This window comes from Empidonax traillii, unplaced genomic scaffold (assembly GCF_003031625.1).
Source record: "Empidonax traillii isolate 1590-97213 ecotype Southwest subspecies unplaced genomic scaffold, ASM303162v1 scaffold166:size2381449, whole genome shotgun sequence".
Classification (NCBI taxonomy): domain Eukaryota; kingdom Metazoa; phylum Chordata; class Aves; order Passeriformes; family Tyrannidae; genus Empidonax; species Empidonax traillii.
The window spans coordinates 2,342,615-2,362,576 of record NW_020955359.1 but is presented as its reverse complement, the minus strand read 5'-3'; the positions used below and the strand labels follow the sequence as shown (position 1 = coordinate 2,362,576).

General features: G+C 41.2%; 1 protein-coding gene across 4 annotated transcripts in view; it reads right to left on the bottom strand.

Annotated features, from left to right (window-relative positions):
* TXNDC11 (thioredoxin domain containing 11) overlaps nt 1-19,867 on the bottom strand; it is a 26,063-nt gene extending 6,196 nt beyond the window's left edge. The window contains exons 1-8 of one of the 4 annotated variants that reach the window (XM_027885399.1): nt 19,722-19,867; nt 15,263-15,479; nt 14,493-14,590; nt 12,437-12,566; nt 6,661-6,754; nt 5,440-5,552; nt 4,026-4,226; nt 1,017-1,800 (exon numbers count right to left, since the gene is read on the bottom strand). In XM_027885399.1, the coding sequence (XP_027741200.1) occupies nt 1,017-1,800; nt 4,026-4,226; nt 5,440-5,552; nt 6,661-6,754; nt 12,437-12,566; nt 14,493-14,590; nt 15,263-15,479; nt 19,722-19,867 (1,783 nt within the window). Of the gene's footprint in view, nt 1-1,016; nt 1,801-4,025; nt 4,227-5,439; nt 5,553-6,660; nt 6,755-12,436; nt 12,567-14,492; nt 14,591-15,262; nt 15,480-16,981; nt 17,206-19,466; nt 19,505-19,721 lie in introns of those variants that run through there. The other 3 variants (XM_027885400.1, XM_027885401.1, XM_027885402.1) reach the window with 3 other exon arrangements.
* Between the last annotated feature and the right edge of the window lie 95 nt (nt 19,868-19,962).

The following is a 19,962-nucleotide window of genomic DNA, read 5'->3' as shown; positions in this document are numbered from 1 at the left end:
GCTGGGTGTGATCCTCAATAAGACCATGGCTACTTGTTCTATGCTGTGCTTACTTTTGTAATGGGATTTATGGCAAAAAGGGGGTGTAATTAGTGCTGTAAGAATTACATTGATACCCCTTCTTGAACAATTTATTTTAATGTTACGATCACCTGTATTTCCTTCCATGTTTACTTACACAGGTAATATTAAAACCCCCCGTATTTTCCAAAGGTAGACTCAGTTTTGCACATCAGCAAATGCAGTGCCAATGACAGGCAAATGCACGTGGTTTGCATGTTTTGTTTGATTCAGTAACCTGTAAGTAAATCAGAACTGCAATCCTCGGGTTGGGGGGTTTTTTCCCTTTTTTTTTTTTTCTCCCTGTTATTTTTCATGGTTTTGTTTGTTTTGTTTTGTTTGTTCTTTGTTTTCTCCCCCAATTCAGAGGGAAAAAAGAGCATTGACAGATTTGGTCTCAACCACCTCAGGCTCTACCTTGAAAACAGACACGCTTTTCAAAATCAATTTACAATAATTTAAGTTGGTTTCAGAGGGCAAGAGGATGGGGAAGTCTCTGCTTGTAAGTGGTAAGTATCTCTCCAAATTCTGGGATATTTTAGTACACAGAACAGCTGAGTAAACATCAACACCACCATTAATACACAAATGTCTTCTGTAATATTAAAAATGTTAGATGCATAATATTTTTTTTCCACAAGCAAATTAATTTAGATTTTACCAATTCCTTCAATGCATCAGGCAGTCAAGAAACACACATTTTGAGGTTCACTTATTTTAAAACAAGTTACTTTTGGTATAGGGAACTTAGTTTTTATGCCATCCAGAACACGATTCTGTTCTAGCCAACAGAGTAATTCATAACTGCTTGGTTAACTACTAGATAGTAATTAGAACAGAAGAAATGACAATTTACAGTTTTGACTATAGTCTCATTTTCACAATACTTGGAAATACTTGGCATACTTGGAAACATAATTTTCTTAATTCAAGCATTTGGATAGTGGTTACCGTACCCAGGGTAGGTCCAACAAGTGACTGATTTTGATCCAGGACATAGTGCACTTCTTCTTTCATGTCAACAATGGCAGCAAATTCCTTAAGGTGAGTAGATCTTGATGCTCCTAGTCTCTCTGCATATATCCAGAAAAGATTTGAATCCAGTAGATAGAGATTCAAGGTTTTGTTGGTCCTGCAGCTCAGACCAGTAATGTTCATACTACTAATATTAAGGTCAGGAATAAAACAATTCCTATCCTCAATGTGAGGAATAGAAAATTGGGTGTTATCTTTCTTCCCATGGGAAGAAAATGCTACTTTGGGGGTCTGAAAGATGGTCTTCTCAGAACTAGTGAAACTTAAAAAATGCCTGTTTACTGTCCTGCAACATGCAGTGTAATAGCTAAAGGGACTATAGAAACTTAAGAAATTGCTGCACTCTATGGTATTGGATATAACTTGGAAAAAGGTGTGTTCCTGGAGGTAGAAAGAGTCCAAAGCTGCTTCTATCTCTAAAAAGTTACAGTGTGGCACGTGGACTTTATTTGGTTTGACACCAAGAGTCTGGTTGACGCAGAGCTCACAGACATTGTGAGTCCTGGAGATGGAATGCCACTGTGGAAGCACCACCGTGTTACAGCAGGGGGACTTGGCGATGGAAAAGGGGTCTGAGCGTTCGGGGTCTGCATCTGTCACAGAGGAATCAAAAGCTGGTGAATCAGTGTCTCCTAAGTGCTGAAGATCTGGCTCAGCTGCCTGGCTTTTGTTACACTTGTGGTATTCCAAGGCCACTTTGGTAATCTATGGGGGGGAACAAAAGGAAGAAAAGAAAAAATCAGGATTAGTGGTACACAGTTCACTCAAATGCAGTTCTCTCTTGCAGGTTTAACAATATATATGCAATTACAAGTGGAATTTCAGACAGATGAAGTTAACTCATCTTTGTTCTTACAATAATACAGGGGGCTCTGACTTGATAACGAAATTAAATTTTCAGGTATTTTAGCACATGAGCATTTAAATATACAGACAAACTTTAAAATATTCACTTTAAAATATTCACTTTAAAATATTCAGTCCACCACACTGATCTCAAGGTCCTCTTGTGCATCATATTTATTGCAGGGCATTAACACTACATTTTATGGTTAAATCCCACTAACATGAGGCATGAACGAGTTCAAGCTCCTGAATTCCCCTTATTTTCCAATGCGAGGAGGAAATAAATAAAAGCATCCCCATATGAAAAGGGAATAGAGATTTCTTCTGGTACAGGTGGTACACAGATTTTGTAACAATCAGTAGGAGTGCTGAAGCAATGCCTGTGTTCTCCCAACCACAGACATACAGTTGCAATCTGCAAATGCATTTTGCAGTAACGTGGCTTATTGGGACAAGAAAGAAAAAAGGAAAAAACTCCTGTCTCTCAATACCAACATTTCTGTGCTCCAGCACCATTTTGCATTTCATAGCCAAGGGTAAACAAGCAGAGAAAAAGGCATGTGTAGGGACCACAGAAGGAATTCCCTTTCTAGGGGATGAATAACAGAACATACAAGAAAGGAAAATGAAAGAGGAAGTTTCCTTTCATCCTCATTATCACATTAAGCAAAACCCAGAACACGCTGCTGACAGAGGAACACTCTGACAGAAATTGTTGTGATTATCAAAGGGATGTTGCAGTGTCACATCCAGGAGGGGTGTTGTGTCACAGGACCATCAGTGTTAAGCTCATTTCAGTGAGCTATGATCAGAAAACAAATTTTGCTCCGAGAACTTTCAACATAAAACTTCAGAGCTTTGTTCCTGCAACTGCCTTACAGTGAAGTGGGTTCACTGCCTGATGAAACAGGCTGGCTGCAGTAAACAGCTCCTCCCAATTTGGTAGGAGGTAAACAAATTGCATAATATCTCTATCAAGCTGAAGCTATGCAAAAGCAATGGGAATGTTTTGTATTTCATTTCACATTTTGATAAACACTGTTATTTAGCAGAATAAAATTTGAAATGGACCATCTTATGTTGCACTGATTGGATCTAATAAGTGGTACCTGTTACTAAAATGCTTAACCTGTGACAAGCATCACTGAATTAAGTCTGACAAAAATAAGACAGGTTACTACAAGAGTAAGGGCAGTTCTTTTTCAGGCAAAGATTTGCCCAACCCTACACCTTGTAGCAGTCAAGTTTAGCTTTTATTGTTTCTATTTCTATTTTGGCTAAGTATTGTATCATAAGCTATTTTCCTTTTTTTCCTTATTGCTACAGACACTGCAATATTGATGAGGCCTCCTTGTGCAAACCACACTCCCCAGGACACAGATGCCATGAATGTAAGGCAGCACTGTCACCAAAACTGAGCCCTGCTCTTTGTCTCCCACACTTGCTTGTCTGTTGTTCCCACTGTCCTCAGTGCTGTGGGATCACCAGTGGGATGTGCAGCTTCGTGTTATACTAAATGGGATGATGGATTCCAGCTGATAAACAGCCCAGGGACAAAACACTAGTTTTCAGCCAAGCTAGTGTCCCTGCCTCGTTTCTGCACAGCTACACAAACTCCTGTCCTGGGCAGTTCAGCACGGAAATAATGGCAGAGGAAGAGAAAACTGCAGTGTGATTAAAGAATGCATGGGGTATAAAAATCAGACTGGTTCTGAGTAGTTTTTTGATTGGGCTATATTTTAGATAACACTGTCTGGTTTTACAAAAGGTCTGCTCTTCCTTGCACAAGCACCTCTGGAAAGACAGTAGGAGAGGAAATATAGAATGGGGTGGACAAAACACACAAGGTTTCTGTTCCAGCTGGCAGAGATCTGCACCTCTCCCACAGCACTCACCACGAGCAGGGGGAGGTCAGGGGAGATCAAGATGCTGGTTCTAAACAACTGTTGAATGAGACAAAGGCACGTTGTGTGGGATGTAAACCAGCATAATGGAGTTGTGAAATAAAATTAAGCTCAGACCACTGACTACAGTTCTCAAATTCTACTATTTTTGAAGTAAAAAAAAAAAATTATTTCACTTACTTCATCTAAAAGAGGATGAATTTCTGCTAAGGGATTGTAAGGTATAAATATGAGAAGTGCTGGTCCTTTCTTCAGCTCGTTGTTTAGAAGAAGGCTTTTCCCACCGTGTGGTCTGAGCCAGCGTATGAGCATCTCTCGGTTCTCCAGAGCCCACTTGCAGATGTTCTCAGCAGTGTAGTTCATGATGTCTTTTGGATAGATCTTCAAGGGGGAAAAGAACAGTTCTTTGTCCTCACTTGGTTTGGTAAGGAATGCGGTTCTCCAGTATGGCCTGTTTGTTACTGGAATGACTAAAACTCTCTTTCTAAATGTGATATTAGACACCAGTCAACAAACTTCAGCACTTCATACACCCTTTCCCTCTGGAAAACCCTCCCAAATGCTCATCAGATTATAGTAATTTATACAAGCAAAAAGGATTCTACCAGGGAAGCTCCTCTTTCTTTTACTAGATCTTTATAATCTTGACTTTTGCTCAATAGTACAAATTTTCTTTGTAATTGAAAGAGCCCTAAGTTGGTATCATCACATACCTTCATTTACAGAATATTAGAATATTTTTTCCCACTACTAACTCACCATATTAACTCATTTTAAATTAGCCTTTTAAGACCCAAACATCAAGACTGCATTTAAAACTGGTATCTCTTATTACTGAATGCATCATAAAATTACTGAATTACTGAAATGCATAATAAAAAGTGCTCACAGCTTCTAGGATCAATTTTAATAAATTCAGGCAAGTTTATCTTAAATAATTTGCATAGACAATAGTCTTTTATGTACTTTTTTATTTCACCTGAAAAATCCCTATTTTCCCTAGTCTCAGTTAAATAAAATACACACCACAATACCATCTTCACAGAGTTTCTACTCATGGTAGCAGTGTGGGTAGGGAAGGTCTCTATGCCAAATAGCAAATCTGAAAGTTAGTATTTTCAGCTTTAGCTTTCAAAAAAATCAAGGCCACGGATTAAGAGTTATTATAAATTCAGCTAATTTAATTTGCGTGATTCTTCTAATCACTGTCATGTCATACCTTTAAAACAAAATGCAAGTTTTAACTATTCCTGCTATCCCTCCACAAAATCTCTTTGTTCATATCCTCACTCAAGCAGCCTTCTAATTCTGATCCACTGAAAGATGTAGAAGCTTTGGGAAAGGTCTTTGTACAGTGATTTGTGAAATACTTGGGGTTTTAGGTTTTGATAGAGAAGATCAACTGGGGTCTGAGCTACCGTTTCAAACAGCTGCTGATGGGTAGAATAAAAACACATATTACTGTACAAAATTATTCTTCCTAAAGACCCCGTGTCCCAAAGCTCTGTGAAACATTTATTGACGGTCTGATATGACAGAGCTTCAATCTGCCCGTGCTGTCCCGGAGTCCCTGCGATAGAAAAGCAGCACTCACGAGGGAGGTGTTGGCGTGCCGGTGCAGGTACACACTGCCCGAGCGCTGCAGGGACAGCTCCCGCGCCACGCGCCTGTCCGTCACCACTCCAAAGCGAACCGTCCCCAGGTGATCTGCAAGGGCACACGGCCACACTTGAAATAGTTACACACACTGCAAGCCTCAGAGCAGCACCTTCAGAACACAACACACACAGCACTGCTGGGTAAGGGCACAGGGATCTGTGAACAGCAACTGCCAGTGCTGGTGACTGAGGCAGAATTGGCAACAAGAACAAACGTGCTCCTCTTCTGCAGAGGGGATAGAACGTCAACCTGAACGGTCCAGTTTCTTGACTTGCTTATTAAATATAGGATCTGGTATCACAGATGCACCTTGCTATCTTTTGTGGCATCTCAAAAGCCAAGATTATACACATGTATGAACACTGACTGTTTAAGTGATGTATATTTATATAGTCTACATTTATAAATGTGTACACACAAAGACAGATTGCCTCTCATCTTTATGTGGCAAAGAACTGTCCCAACATATAAATGAAATCACAGAACAAAATAGAACAGGCTCTATATCAAGCCAGTGGCACAGTAAAATACAAGAATGGTATCAATTTCCTTCATTTGCTGACAGGAATATCCATAAAATGTGCTCATCCTTAACTTTAAGAAAGTTCCATCCAGAAGGATGGAAAGGCAGGTGTTAATCATATACAAAGTTTGCATGTTTAAACACAGAAGGTTTTGTATTTTAGATTATTAAGGGGAAGAAAGCCCTTCTCATCACGCTGCCTTGTGCCAGCTCTGTGACTCCATCCAGGGAAGCGCTTTGCTGAATTCAGTTATGAAGTACTGACAAAGTCAAATTCATCCAATGCCTCTGACATTGCACATCTTGCATAAGACCAAAGGCTCTTGGATTCCACTTCAATGAAGTAGTGGAATCTGATTATGGCTGTGTATGGGTTGTATGTGGGTTTTTGAGGACTCTGGATCCTCGTGTATCTTTGAACAGCAGCCTGTCATCCACTTCATTCCATGGTGGCTGATCACATAATAAGCTTTTTATGGAAGCATCCCATGAGATGGCCTCATAATTAGATCAGCATCAAAAACACACAGAAGGGATTAATTCCCAAGTTACAAAAGATTGCAAAAAAACTACTAAAGCTCTTACACATAACTCATTCACAAATGCCTTAAATTATGAAAACGAAGCTTTTACCTTTCTTTAATGAATGCAATGCTGATGTGAAGAATGTTAAATAACCAGGTGGTTGAGGTGAAGCATTGAACTCAAAATACCCCACAACTCCAGGCTGAAATAATAAGAATTAGAGCTATTTAAGCTATTTTCAAGTATAAATATATGGGACACAGCAATTATTCACCTACAGTAAAACACAACAGATTCTTAAAAGATGTTTACTGAAGAACAGCCACTTTATGCTGCAAGGGAAAGTTTGGTATTTAAAGACTGACTAGAAAACAGTTCTAAATTGGCCACTCAAAAGCCATGTACGAGAGAGGGGTTTATGGGTGCTAAGTTTCTAATGGCATATTTCCCATGTTAGCTATTAAAGTTCACCAAAAACAATTTATATTTGCTTTGCAACTATTTCTTGAGTCAGTTCCAGCACAAAGGTAAGAAATATAAGCACCATAATGATTTCTTTTAGAATTGGAATGTCAAATGAGATTTTTTAGAGTATAAACAGCTTAAGCAGTAATTATACTGCACATAATTAGCAACTACATATGAATTCACACTTTGTGTGTGAATACCTGAACTGTTAAGCCAAGTGATCATCCCATTTTTAGGGCACCAGTCACTGTAAATCCTTTCAGTTTCTCCTGCAGGAGTCAGTGACAGACCAGCTGCACAAAGAGAAGGAGAGCCCCACTCCCACCTGCATATCCACTAAGTTCTTCAAATTGCCAAAGAGACAATTCAAAATTTAAAAAACTCATCCTTAAATGATTGATTTTTCCAGGTGAATGACTTCAGATGAAAGTCAGGAAGAGAATCTGGGAGAAGCTGTCTTGGAACAAAGAGGTGCATAGTCTAGACCTCTCTCATTCCAATGTTTCAGTTAAGTTTCGGTTCTAAATTTTGCAAAATATAATCCATTAAAAGTTACTATTAAATTACATCTTTAATGCATCACTCAAATTATGGTTTACTAAACTTTCAGGACAGATTAAGTGATGGAATTTGGTTATTTTGTGTTGTTTCCCAGTTCCACCGGCACACACAGAAAGCATCTGATACACAAAGCAAGAGCACGCCAGGGATTGCTGTGGAACAAGAGATTCCAGACTCACTGAGCACCCACTGTGTGGCAAAGAGATTCTCACATAAGAATCTTCATTTGGCATTTCAGAGCCTGCTTTATTTTTTTTGTTGAGTTTTGCACATAAAAATTTAAATTTCTTTTTAAAACATGGACATACATTTTACCTCCTACTGTAAATATGAATTCAGATATTCATCTCAGCCATACAAACTAACCTAACTCACCATGAATTAGTGATCTCCAAAAAGAACATTGCCCATTCCAGCTAATGACCTGCTCTTTTTAGGCAGGAATGCTTTTTTATGAATGAATGCTAAACACAAAACTCCTGTTCATAAAGATTCCTTATGAGGTACCCCATGAATATTATCAATAATATTCATGAAATACAAGCAGTTAGTGAAATTTCTGCAATAATAATTGCCAAGAAGGAAGTAAAAATATGAAGTAATAGTGAAAAAATACAACAAAATAATTGCACTTAGTGTTCTTTTTTAAACAATAAACAGTCTAGTAATTAATGTTTATCTTTTTCTCCTAGGTCCAAATTAAGACAGTAAAAGAAAAAAACTTCCAAAGCATTCAAGTGAACCAAAATAACACGACAGATAAGATTATCAAAACTGTCGTTTCCCATTTCCTAGGACAATTTTTGAACACTAATCCTGTACCAAGCAAAACTCATGGCACCAAACAGTGACTGAAAGAAGAGTCAAAAAGGACAGTAAAATGTGACAAGAAGCCAAAAGTCAGGTGCAGAAATATTTCTGTTAAATCTTTAAAAGGGTAATATTCTGATTCTGACTGCAGTTCTGTTGTACAATAAAAGCAGTTTAAGACTTCAATTAAAAAAGAAACTGTAGTAGAAGAATATACACTAATGCTATATGCCTAATCAGTAATCTGGTTAATTAATGGCCTTTTAATGGCCATCCCAGAGGAGTTAGAATTTTTGCCCCATTACAGGCTGCAATTATACCCAGGGGGAAAGTGACTAAAATGCTGTATTTCCTCTCAAGTACCATGAAAATTTCCAATCTATAAGAATTAAGAAATTCAGTTGCTCACACCAACTACTCTGCTCATTTAACAACACTGAACACTTCCAGGGGATGGCAACTAACAAGAACTCTTGGTCTGTACAAGTGAGATTCAAGTCTCACAGGAAAGATCTCTATGCAAATGCGAGGTTCTTAATTTGGAATGCAAGTAGGCCAAGAGCAGCTTGACAGCAACAACTCCTATTTCACGTAAGACCCTCCAAAACACTCAGGAAGTGCTGCAGCAACAGCTGCCTGCAAACAGTTCAGGAGTTTTTTACATCCAAGCTGTTATCAATGATCAGCTGCTCCCAGGAAACCATCTCTGTGGAGCTCTGGGTAACCCCCTTCATGCAGGCACTTAGGAATGATTAGTTGAAGAGGTGACACAGGGGTGGTTGGGAGCATTAAGAGTGTTGGTGGTGCTAGCACAGAGCTTGCTGGAGCTTTTCTTGCCATGTAACAATTTTCAACCCCTGTCTCAAACTGAGTACCTGTTGGAAAGGCTTTGGAGCAAACCTGAGGATGTCAATAGTGAAAAGTCATTAGTACCATCTCCTAATGAAACTCATATATGGAAATACAAACCCATAAAATGTACTGGAGCTTATTTCTTGCTTGGTCCCTACACCACAGGAATAGAAAGTGGTATGTGGTGCAATTAAATCAAGCAACAGACTTGCCAAGAATCCCAACAATTACAAAACAGCAAGTTCATGGAAACTTTTAGAATTAAAAGACATCTTCAGATGAGTAATTTTTAATGGAGAGAAAGAGCCAGCAAGGTTTTATTCCTGAAACATGCCTCAAACCTACCAGAGCTCTTGGAAGGGTTGAGCAAGCATGAAGATGCCTGATCTACTCCATGCAGCAATGCTGGACTTCCACAAAGCCTACAAGACATCACTGAGCACTTTGGAAGAAAGCAAGGTGATAAGGAATAACATGGAAGGTCCTTTTCTAGATCAGTAGAAAAGACAAAAAACTACTGGTAGAAGTCAATTATTTTCAGCAGCCAAAGACAGTCAGCCAGGCTGTGTTCTGATACTCGTGGAGTTCAGGCTGTGTTCTGATACTCATGCAGTTCAACGTTCCTATGCCATTTCAACAGCTGGGTTAGTCAGTGAGGAATGAGAAAGGCCAGTCTGGGTTAAAGAGAAACTGTTACATCTCTGCAGCTGAGAAAACAAAATGACTACAGGTACTTAGAGGTACCTTGAGTTATGGCAGAAAGTGCAGGTCCTCTTAGGTTTTCCTATATATACTCCAGGACTTTAACTGCTTTCCGAATGGGATTTTTCCTTGCTCTCAAAAATCATATTCTAATTCTTATCCAGTTCTAGTTTTACGCTAGTATCATTCCACATCCACATAAAACAACTTTAAACAGTACCAAAAAAACGCAGATCTGAACTTATGCGTTCCCAATCCGGACTGTTTTCACGGGGTTTGAGCGCCCTCTTGTGAGAGCAGCACAGAATGTCACGATAGTCGTGATCGGGTCGAGGAAGGCACAAAACACCAACAAACTTCACTGGTCCTTACATTTAGCTGGGTTCTGTTCACCAGCATTTCTTTTTGTTTGCAGAACCCATTCCCTGGCAGAACAAGGGGCTGAAAATTAGATACTGACGATGACAAATCTTTCAGAAATTCTGAGCTTCAAGTTAATCAGCTTTTCAATGAAGAAATCACAAAGACAGGATCCAGCAGGCAGTGGTCAAGGTGCCCAATGAGCAATCCTTGATAGCTTTCTGTCCTTTCCCTTCTGCTAAAAGTTAATATTTCTTCTATATAGAAGATCAAAAATCAAAGGCAGACACTAGTCAAGAGTCTCAAAACAGTATTACTTTGCACTATACATGCACTTCCTGCTGTCTACTTTATTCCCCAAACCTCCTCACTTCTTAAGCACAGGAGTCACTCCTGGATTGTATTCTCTACAAACGTTCTCAACTTGCATGGAAATCATTAGAAACCATTCACATTTCTGTTTAAAATTATGAAATGACCTGTTTATTTCTGGTTTAAAACTATCTTTTCCTTAGGGCCTTTGGACTATGTTTCCCTCTCCATCCACCTTCACAAACAATTCTGTTTCTTCCACCTTATCTGTTATTTTTGTATCCCCTTCTCTCCATCCTGCTTAACTTTCCAGAGGCAAGATTTGAGCACCAAGTGCCACGCTCTGGTACAACCTCAGCCTTAACGACTGCAGGGCAATATGACAGATCAGACTGTATTTTTGGGCCATTTGGGGGAAAAAAAAGAACCAACAGATCCTGAACATAAACAGAGATTTGGCATTTGGAGCCACAGAATTTCAAGCACAGGAATGGGGGAAGTTTGAACACAGAAACAAAAATAACTGTTCAATTGCTAAGCAGTGTTTAAAAAATATTTTCCATTCCCCCCAAGTTTGTCTTTTCTCTTAACCTTTCTCCAACAGAAGTGCACCTCTTACTGTAAAGCAAACTGAGACTTAGTGACAATCTGCTTACTAGTTATCTTTTGCAGACTACCAAGAAATAATTCATGTAACATAGACCAAAAACCAAGCATGGCTGTTTTCAAACCTCTGTAAGAGGCAAAAGAATGTTTTAGAGTTTTAGAAAAACATTTTAGAATGGCAAAACTGAAGCAGTGAGAGGACAACAGAACTGCTTGTGATCACAGAAAGTATCAGCACCAGAGACAGGCACACAACTCACTACTCCTGACCCACATTCCGCACTTAAAGCACTGGAAACCCAAGCTCATTAACAGTTCCTGGCATGAAGAGCACAGCACCTGCCCACAGTGACCCCTCACGTGTGTCCCCTCATGCCGTGGCCACTGTCACTTAATACGCAGGAGCTGCTCCCTCCTGCAGCAGAACCAGCCATTAGGACAAGTTCCCAGAGGACCTGCTTCATTCTGAGACACTGGGGGGTCCCTCACCCGTCGTAGCCACTATTACAGCAGGGATGTGTTGATCAGGTTCTCCACACTCTGGGGGTTCAGTAAGACTGAGGTATTTCTGCACTGTGCACTACGGAAATGAACAGTTATGAAGGGACTGTAAATGGTTCTCTTGTAAGTACATGTTGTCTTATTGGAGGTTATTAATCCACTAGTATTGTTACCAATCTTGGCACCCCTGAAAACAACAGACTGGAAGTTAATAAAACACCATGTCCCAGTGGATTAAGATCATGAAATTACCCCATACAATGTGGTTAGGAACTCTTATTTCAATTGATTTCACATTTGTTTTTACTTAACAGATTTATCCTACTAGAAAGACTTAACATTCCTTTAAAAATTAATGATTCTGTATTTCTCAAATGCTGTCCCAACTTAAACTGAAGATTTTTATGAAAAGAGTTCTTCCTCATTTCTTGTTCATATGTAACTTTTTGGTGAGGTAACAACTTTGGTTGTTGTCTCTACATACCGAAGTACTGTAAATTAGGAGCATCACTAAATCATAAGAGTAACTACATAGGAAATCAACATTATGAATTTGTCATTTCATATTTTTATGATTTTAACAAATTTACAGGGCACTGACTTCAGGATCCTGAAAACAAACTAGTACTTTGGAGCAGATCAAATTCAATCCTTAGACAAGTCAAACTCTTTCTGAACCACAGTGGTAAAGCTAGAGAAGAGAGATAAGTACCTCATAATTTGAGAGGAAATCTAGTAATTTTGATCGAGACGAGATGTAGAGTAGTGGTGTCATCACCCGGCGAACAAACTTTTCAATATAAACAGCACTCATTGGGCCTTTGTATTCAATTGGTCCAAAACTAGTACCAAAAAAAATAATAGAACATTAAGACCTCAGTTAACAATAGGGAGTCCCTCCTGGGGGTGGCAGGTAGGAGTTACACAGACAGCATGCTCAGCCTCTAGGGAATGGCTCTCCGTGTTTTCCCAGCAGCTGCAGTGACTGATGGGGAGTTGTGTTACCAGAGGGAAGCACAGCACAGGAATCCCAGCCACTGTCTGTGGTAAGGGGCAGTGTGTTGGTGACAACAGAGGGATGGAGAACACTTCTGAGTCCCATTACAGTTGATACAATGCAGGTGTAAATGATATGATCATACACGTATCTCTGTGCTTGGTCCGTGTGACCAATTCATGTGACTTCCATGCATGTGACTTAAAAGTACAGATCTGAAAAAATGTCACTATTTTCACTTGATTTTTACAGTGTCTCAAAAAGTATCAATCTGGAGAGGTGCAATACTTTTACACAGACTTTTTCAGGAAGCAATCAGTAAGGCAGGGACAAATCCAAGCCCACTGCTGATAACAAACTAAGCAAATCTAGAGTTCCCTCCAGCCATCTGATAAAACAGCTCACACCACATTTAGTAGAGCTAAAAATGAGGGTGGGCTGGGTCTTGCAGCTATGATTTCCAGAGGTTCCCCTTATCCCCTTGAAATCTTGCATCTGACTTACTATCATTAGGTTGGACAAAGCATCACTGTCCAAAATGAAATCAAACACAAAAAGCACGAAGAATTAGCCCATTCCCACTGAAGAATTTAATGTGATGCATTTTTAACATTGCTTGTAGAGTTTATACAGACACATTGGAAAATATCAAACTCCCCCTGAGGTACCTCTCTTCAGGTGCTCTGAAATTCTTCTAGAGCCCGGTAGATTATTCTACATCCTCCACTGGTTTTTTTTTTTTTTTGCAGCAACACGCAGTGCTTCAACATGTCACATGTCACATGCCCAGGACACCACATGCAAGGTTTAATACCTCAGGCACGAGGGGTGCATTGCCCTTTGGGGTATCAGTATGGATTTACACCTCATCTTACTGCAACTCTGTTTAATGCTACTGATAATACCCAAGTGCATCCATCTAGCATGTTGTAATTTAAAGATCAAGTAAGTTTAAGTCATTAAATCCATGTGGGATTGTAAGGTTCTGGTGTTGCAGTTTGAACTATGCCAGTGTCACCTGTCCAAGTTCAGCTAACAAAGATCAGGACTGTTCCTCCTCAATACATAAATCCCCCCACCCAAAACCATAATCAGCCTCTGTAATGAAAGAGAGCTGCAGTTCAAAACTAGTGTGCAAAAGTACAATGCAAGGGATAAACCATCATCCATAGCATCAGAAAGTGTGCTTCCTTACCTTCTGCTCCATACAAAGAGAAAAAAAAAGGATAATACATACAAATACTAAAAAATAAAAATGAGGTTATAGAAAATTTTATACAATGATATCTCAACATCTGGAGCATAACAAGTGAGTAGTGCAAAGTTCAAATTCAGAAGGTCTTCAGTACAAAGTGCCATTTAAATATGCACTTAAATTCCACTCACTTCAACAACCCTTAGGTACATTCTTTACTGCTGTAATAAATTAGGACCAGTTGATATAATCCACCTATAGAGCAAGCAGACAACTGAAATTAATATATAACTCTGAATTCTTTACTTTTTATTGGAGGCAAAACTTCCAGAAGATGCACAGGCAAAACAAAATTTCCTTAAGGATGAAGAATTGCCCAGCATGTCATTTAACTGACATTTACAGCCCTACCTGGCACCTGAGTAGCACACAGGATGAGCTTCACCCACAGTCTCCTCCTCTACAGCTGTTTACTACAGCCATGAATGTAACATTTTCAAACTGCAGCATTTTATGTGATATCTCCATTCCCCAGAAGGACAATAAAGAGCCCAGACCATACATATGAAATCTTACCTCCGATGGTATAAATGGATCACAGGAAAATAAAAGAAATGCTTCTGCTTCCTGCATTTCCCCTGGTTCCACCAGCAATTTATAGCCACAAACAGCACCTGCAAAGCAGGCAAAAATTCACAGCTAACAAAGTACATTACTGTGACTTTTTTATCCCAGCTGTACTTCTTACAATCTATTCCATCTGCTATTTTCAGGGCCTTTTCAACTAAGCATTCCCTACCTGTTCCTCTTAATTCTATCACACAAAGACTTTTTTTGTCATTTTGCAACAGCAATCCTTTTGGCCGTTATTCTTCCCACTTTTTATGGTTCTTAATCTAAATCCTCCAAATGTACTGATTCAGTCATAATCCATATTAATTACTTTTTCTGCAGTGGAGCTCAACAAGTGGAGGTTTAAGACAGCTGTACCTATGAAGTGTTCACAGGTACACAACTTCTAGAAGGCTTACAATCTCATATGATTACCAGTGTCTCCAAGGATCCTGGAACTGGAATTTCTGTCTGAAGGCAGGTGAAAAAATCTGAGAACACTTTACAACAAGAAACTTGTACAGTTTCCCATTCAGGAGCAGAAATCACAGCTTGTCTCCATTTATTCTAACACTCTCTATGCTACATTAAATTTAAGACCACTGGCTGAGTTATCCAAATATGTGGGCATTCAAGTCCTACTGGTTCCCATGGGAAGCCAGACATCAGCATCAGCTGGGACACTTCAAAAGCTATCAGGCCACGTTTAGGATCGGGATCTTCTCTGGAGGTACCTGGTCTGACAACCTGCTGGCCACGTGTTCTATCTCTTCCCTGGCTGCGATGGACTGCCCACACCACGGGGCGTAGAAGAAATACAGCGCGATTTCCGAGTCCTGCCGGAGCTGTTCTGCATAGTCCAGCTGTCCCCGGAACAGATCCACGACCGGAGACCTCGGGGGGAAAAAATTCACGGGAAGCTTCGCTGGCATCGTCACATCCTTCGCTCGGCTGCAGGAAGAGATTAAGGGTGGTTACTGAGACTGCAGAGCAGGGGTTAAAAGTGTGCCCAAAGCCAGAATTGTTGTTCTTAGCAAAAGTCACACGACGACAAAACTTTGGAAATTGATGCAAACGACTGCAACTCACGCTATCTGAGTTAGGATGGGGAAATACCACAACATCTAAAGATCGCCCTGCACAAGCCTCACAAAGCCACGCTGGGACACCACGCACTGTGTCTCTGGGCATGTCAGCTCCCACTCTTACAGCTGGTAAAATTACCAGCCACAGTGATTTCTTTGGATTCATTCCCTGGCCTCATCCACTTTTAACACTTGTACTTTAGGTAACAGCACACTGATAAGAAAAGAGACACTGGTCATGAAGTGTTGTGATGTGATGTTTATATAAACAGAGACTAGTACCCTGCCTTAGGCTTTGTTGTGAAACTTCTATTCTTTCATATCTTGTCAGGAAAAAAACTGTAAATATATGTTAAGTTTATTTTACTGATTAGAGCAGGAACTGCAAACTGTTCAGGGAACATTTTCTCTTCAGTGTAAGGACAAAATCAACAAATAGACTAAATTTAAAGAGATTATGATAGATTAAGTTTCTTGAGAGAAATTAGTTTTACTAGTAATACCAAGAACATAAACCAAACACTGAGGAAACAATTTTCTATCAAACTTGCAATCAAACAATCTGGAATTCAGCATTTCCAAAATGTTCAGAAGTTGCTGTGGTATAAACAGCCTTAAATGCAAGTGAATGATCATACTTCCTTTTTATATTCTCTTAATTTTATCATTTTCCACTAGCTATATTTACTATAGAGTAAGTCAAATTGAAAACTGGATCATCACACTGTAGTGCCCAACTTTGCCATGGTTTGTAACGTGACAGGAAGTGTTAGGAAAGGTTGAGCACGTTTTTTACTTTGTGTTGCAATAAAAAGCTATTACAAAAATCTTATTACCTGATATCTGATCCTTCTCAGGTTAAAATTTACTAATTGTGATAGGATTATTTAGTCCCAAACACTGTCTCACTCACATATTAAGCAACTTTCTAACAACTTCCACATTTTCAAACCTTACAATCTTTCTGGTTTTTAAGAAGAACCTTTTTTTTTTTTTTCAATACAGCAAAAAGCCACACTCTTCTCTCATTTCCACAATATCAACCATACACTTGGAGCTCAACATTTTAGAACTGCCCCCAGTATATTTTCTAAAAGTTATGGAAATTCTTAATTTGTATGTAAGAGAAAATATTTGCTCCAAAATCCAGAATTTTTAAAATGGTTCCTCATGTTTATAATTCATTAATCCCATTACTCACAACACTGTGTTTTCACACAGATGATCAAAAGTCTAGTTTCTTCTATGGACTTCCACCTTTGTTTCTTCCCCTCTCTCCCAACCAACAACTCAGCATCTCCTTCCCCAGCCCTCAGGTGCTTAAATCACCTCCCAACCAACACTTCTGCTTCCCTCCCATTCCTGCACCCTGTGCCTGTCCAAAGTGGCAGCTTCTTCCTGTGATTTCTGCCTGCCAGCTGGCCAGGACACAGCTCCCACGTGAGCTCTGGCTCCCAGGTCACACACTGATCAGCTGCTGCAAGCACACCACGGCAGCAAGGGCTGGTCTCACACCTCCTTCGGAGACAGCAACTGGAATTCCTCCTCTTTAATTTGTTTAATGAAAATGGACAACCTCAATATGTTTAAAACCTCTGCTTCCTCTACGGAATTAAACTGAAAGAGTTCAAGAGTTGCAGCATAAGCCTTGAAAATGAGATACTGAACTGCCTCCAAATCGCAAGGAAGTGTAAATAAAACACATCAGCAGAAGTCCCGTGACATGAGTGAGTCAGGAAATAAACAACTACCTTCAAATATGAAAATCTTTCAGTAACTATTAAAAAACAAAACATAATAAATCAATAGCTACCAGCTGCTTAAGGTGACCTGGTCAGCAGTGTCTCCCTCTGCAATACCAAATGCAGAATAGAATACCCTGACATAACACCCAGCTTTACTAAGAGAACCCCTAAAAGTCATACACATATAAACTGATTACATAAGAAATGATTACACAAACACGATGATCACAAACTGTTTATTAAAACACTGATTGTGTTATTTAGCTGCTGCTCAGAGCCTACAGAAACCTAAACTCTTTCCAAGAGAACACCCTGGCAATAAAGGGAAGCACATGCAAGTGCCTGCAGGACCAGCCTTTGCCTGCAAGGTCCTCAGACTGCAGCTGTCTGAAAGACATTTGCATTTCGCCAGAAATAATTCAGGTTCTAAACCACAGGCTTTTCATAGTAATCCATGCTAGGTCAGGTCTCATTTGGCTGTTCCCTGAGTCACTATAAACATGCAATACCTCAAACCCCACAAATGGATTGCCTGGTAGTAAAGGAATTTTCCCTTTCCATCCTTTTTATCCACTGATCTCCAAAGTTGTGTATTGTAAGAACAGTTAGTGGTAGTAACTGTGCTGTGGTGCTGAGTCTTGCTTCTAAATCATACTGACATGTGGTGAGAAAACATGCCTCCAAACTGTACATGGAATTTTTACAATTGATTTTTTTCTATTTCTGATAGCAACCAAACAAGGAATACTTTTCTGATATCACTTTGTCTATTTAACTACAAACTGAAAAGCCAAACCCCTTTAATCAAACTTCCTGGTCAGAGTACACATGTCAAGAAGAACATTCCATCTGTGAGCTTTCAAACAGAGACAGCAGTAAAATGAAAAGAACATGTAGGTTTTAAGTAAAGGAGAGCAGGAAGAAAATACAAAAATCATCATAAATGTAAAAAAAGCAATTTTTTTAGTAATGGACAGTTAACTGGGGGGGGTGATTATGTTCAGAAATTCTTCACCATACATTCTGAAATATAGTAAGAGCTTTACAACTTTTTATCTACAGTATCTGGTCACTGTGAGATACAGACTCCTGGAACACAGGCACAGCTACCCAGAGACACTCACTGATAGACTTAAAATTCACTCCAGCTCAAACAATACATTCTCTGTGCACAGGCGAGAAAAGGCCTTAGCATTTTTCAGAAGCACTACCTGCGGACCAAGTGTTTATTGGAAAAAAAATTTGTCAGATTCTGCAGAATAGGGTCGTACATATAAAATACATAGCCTTTTCCCACTCTCAAAATGAAATCCTAAGTGCAGTAGATGTTCTTAAATTAATATTGTGTGACCTGAATCACAGAACAGTCACCTTGACCTAAAACCCATCCAAAGGTTGAGATCCCGCTTCAGGCTCCCAAACAGAGCGCACACATCGCCTGGTTTCACGTACCCAGCTCTGGGCAAACAGGAACCACTGACACTTCTGCAAACAGGGGAGCTCCGGCTCCCAAGAGGAGCACCACCAGATTGGGCAGAAACCGCAAAATCTTTTTTGTCTGAAGCAGAAGCGAGCAAAGGGGAGTGACAACACCAACACATGGGGCCAGAAGAGACTCGTTTCCCCCAGGCCGATGCTGAGAGTGCTGAGGGCAGAGCTCAGCCCCGAGCCCCCTCAGCCTCTCTGTGGCAGAGCGAGGTTCCAGTTACCTCTGGAGATGAGCAAAAGCAGCTTTATCTCAGCAGCGCGCCTGCCACAGAATCACAGAAAGGGTCAGGCCGGAAGGGTCCACAGCGAGTCATCTGGTCCCACCTCCTGCTCCTGCTCCAGCAGGGTCATCCCAGAGCACACGGCACAGGATTGTGTCCAGACGGTTCTGGAATATCTCCAGTGAGGACACTCCGCACCCTCTCTGGGCAATCTGTTCCAGGGCTCGGTCACTGCACAGGGAAGAAGTTCTCCCTCATGTTCAGGTGGAACTCCCTGAGCATCAGTTCCTGCCCCTTCCCTCTTGTCCCATTGCCGGGCACCCCCGAGCAGAGCCCGGTCCATCCTCTGACATCTCCCTTCAGACACTTCCACCGCCCCCAGACGCGTGTCCCGCGTACCCCCGCCACGCGCGCCAGGGCAGCCGCCCCTTCATACACCGCTCCCTCCCCACGCAGGTTCCACCCGCCGGGGGGACACGGCGAGCTCCGGACACGCGCTGGGCCGCGGTTGCCATGGGGACCGCGTGTGGTGGGGGCCGGCGGGACCCGCCGCCCACTCCGGGCACGGTTGTGCCCGACCCGGCACCGCGGGGCCAGCCCCGGCCTCGGGGCAGCACCAGACTCCGCTCCCCCCCGCCCGCTCCCCGGCGGTACCTGCAGGTGACTTTGAGGGCGACGAGGAAGGCGCAGCCCAGCACGATGGCCGCGCCGCACAGCACCTCGGGCCGCCGCGCCATCAGCGCCGCGCGGGGCCGCACCCGCGGGGCCGCGGCGGGGCTGGAGCCGCCGCACCCCGACATGGCCCCGGCCGGGGGGGCGGGCAGGGCAGGGCAGGGGCGGGCAGGGCGGCGGGGCCCGCGCCGCTCCCGCTCGCACACGTCTCCCACCGCCCGCC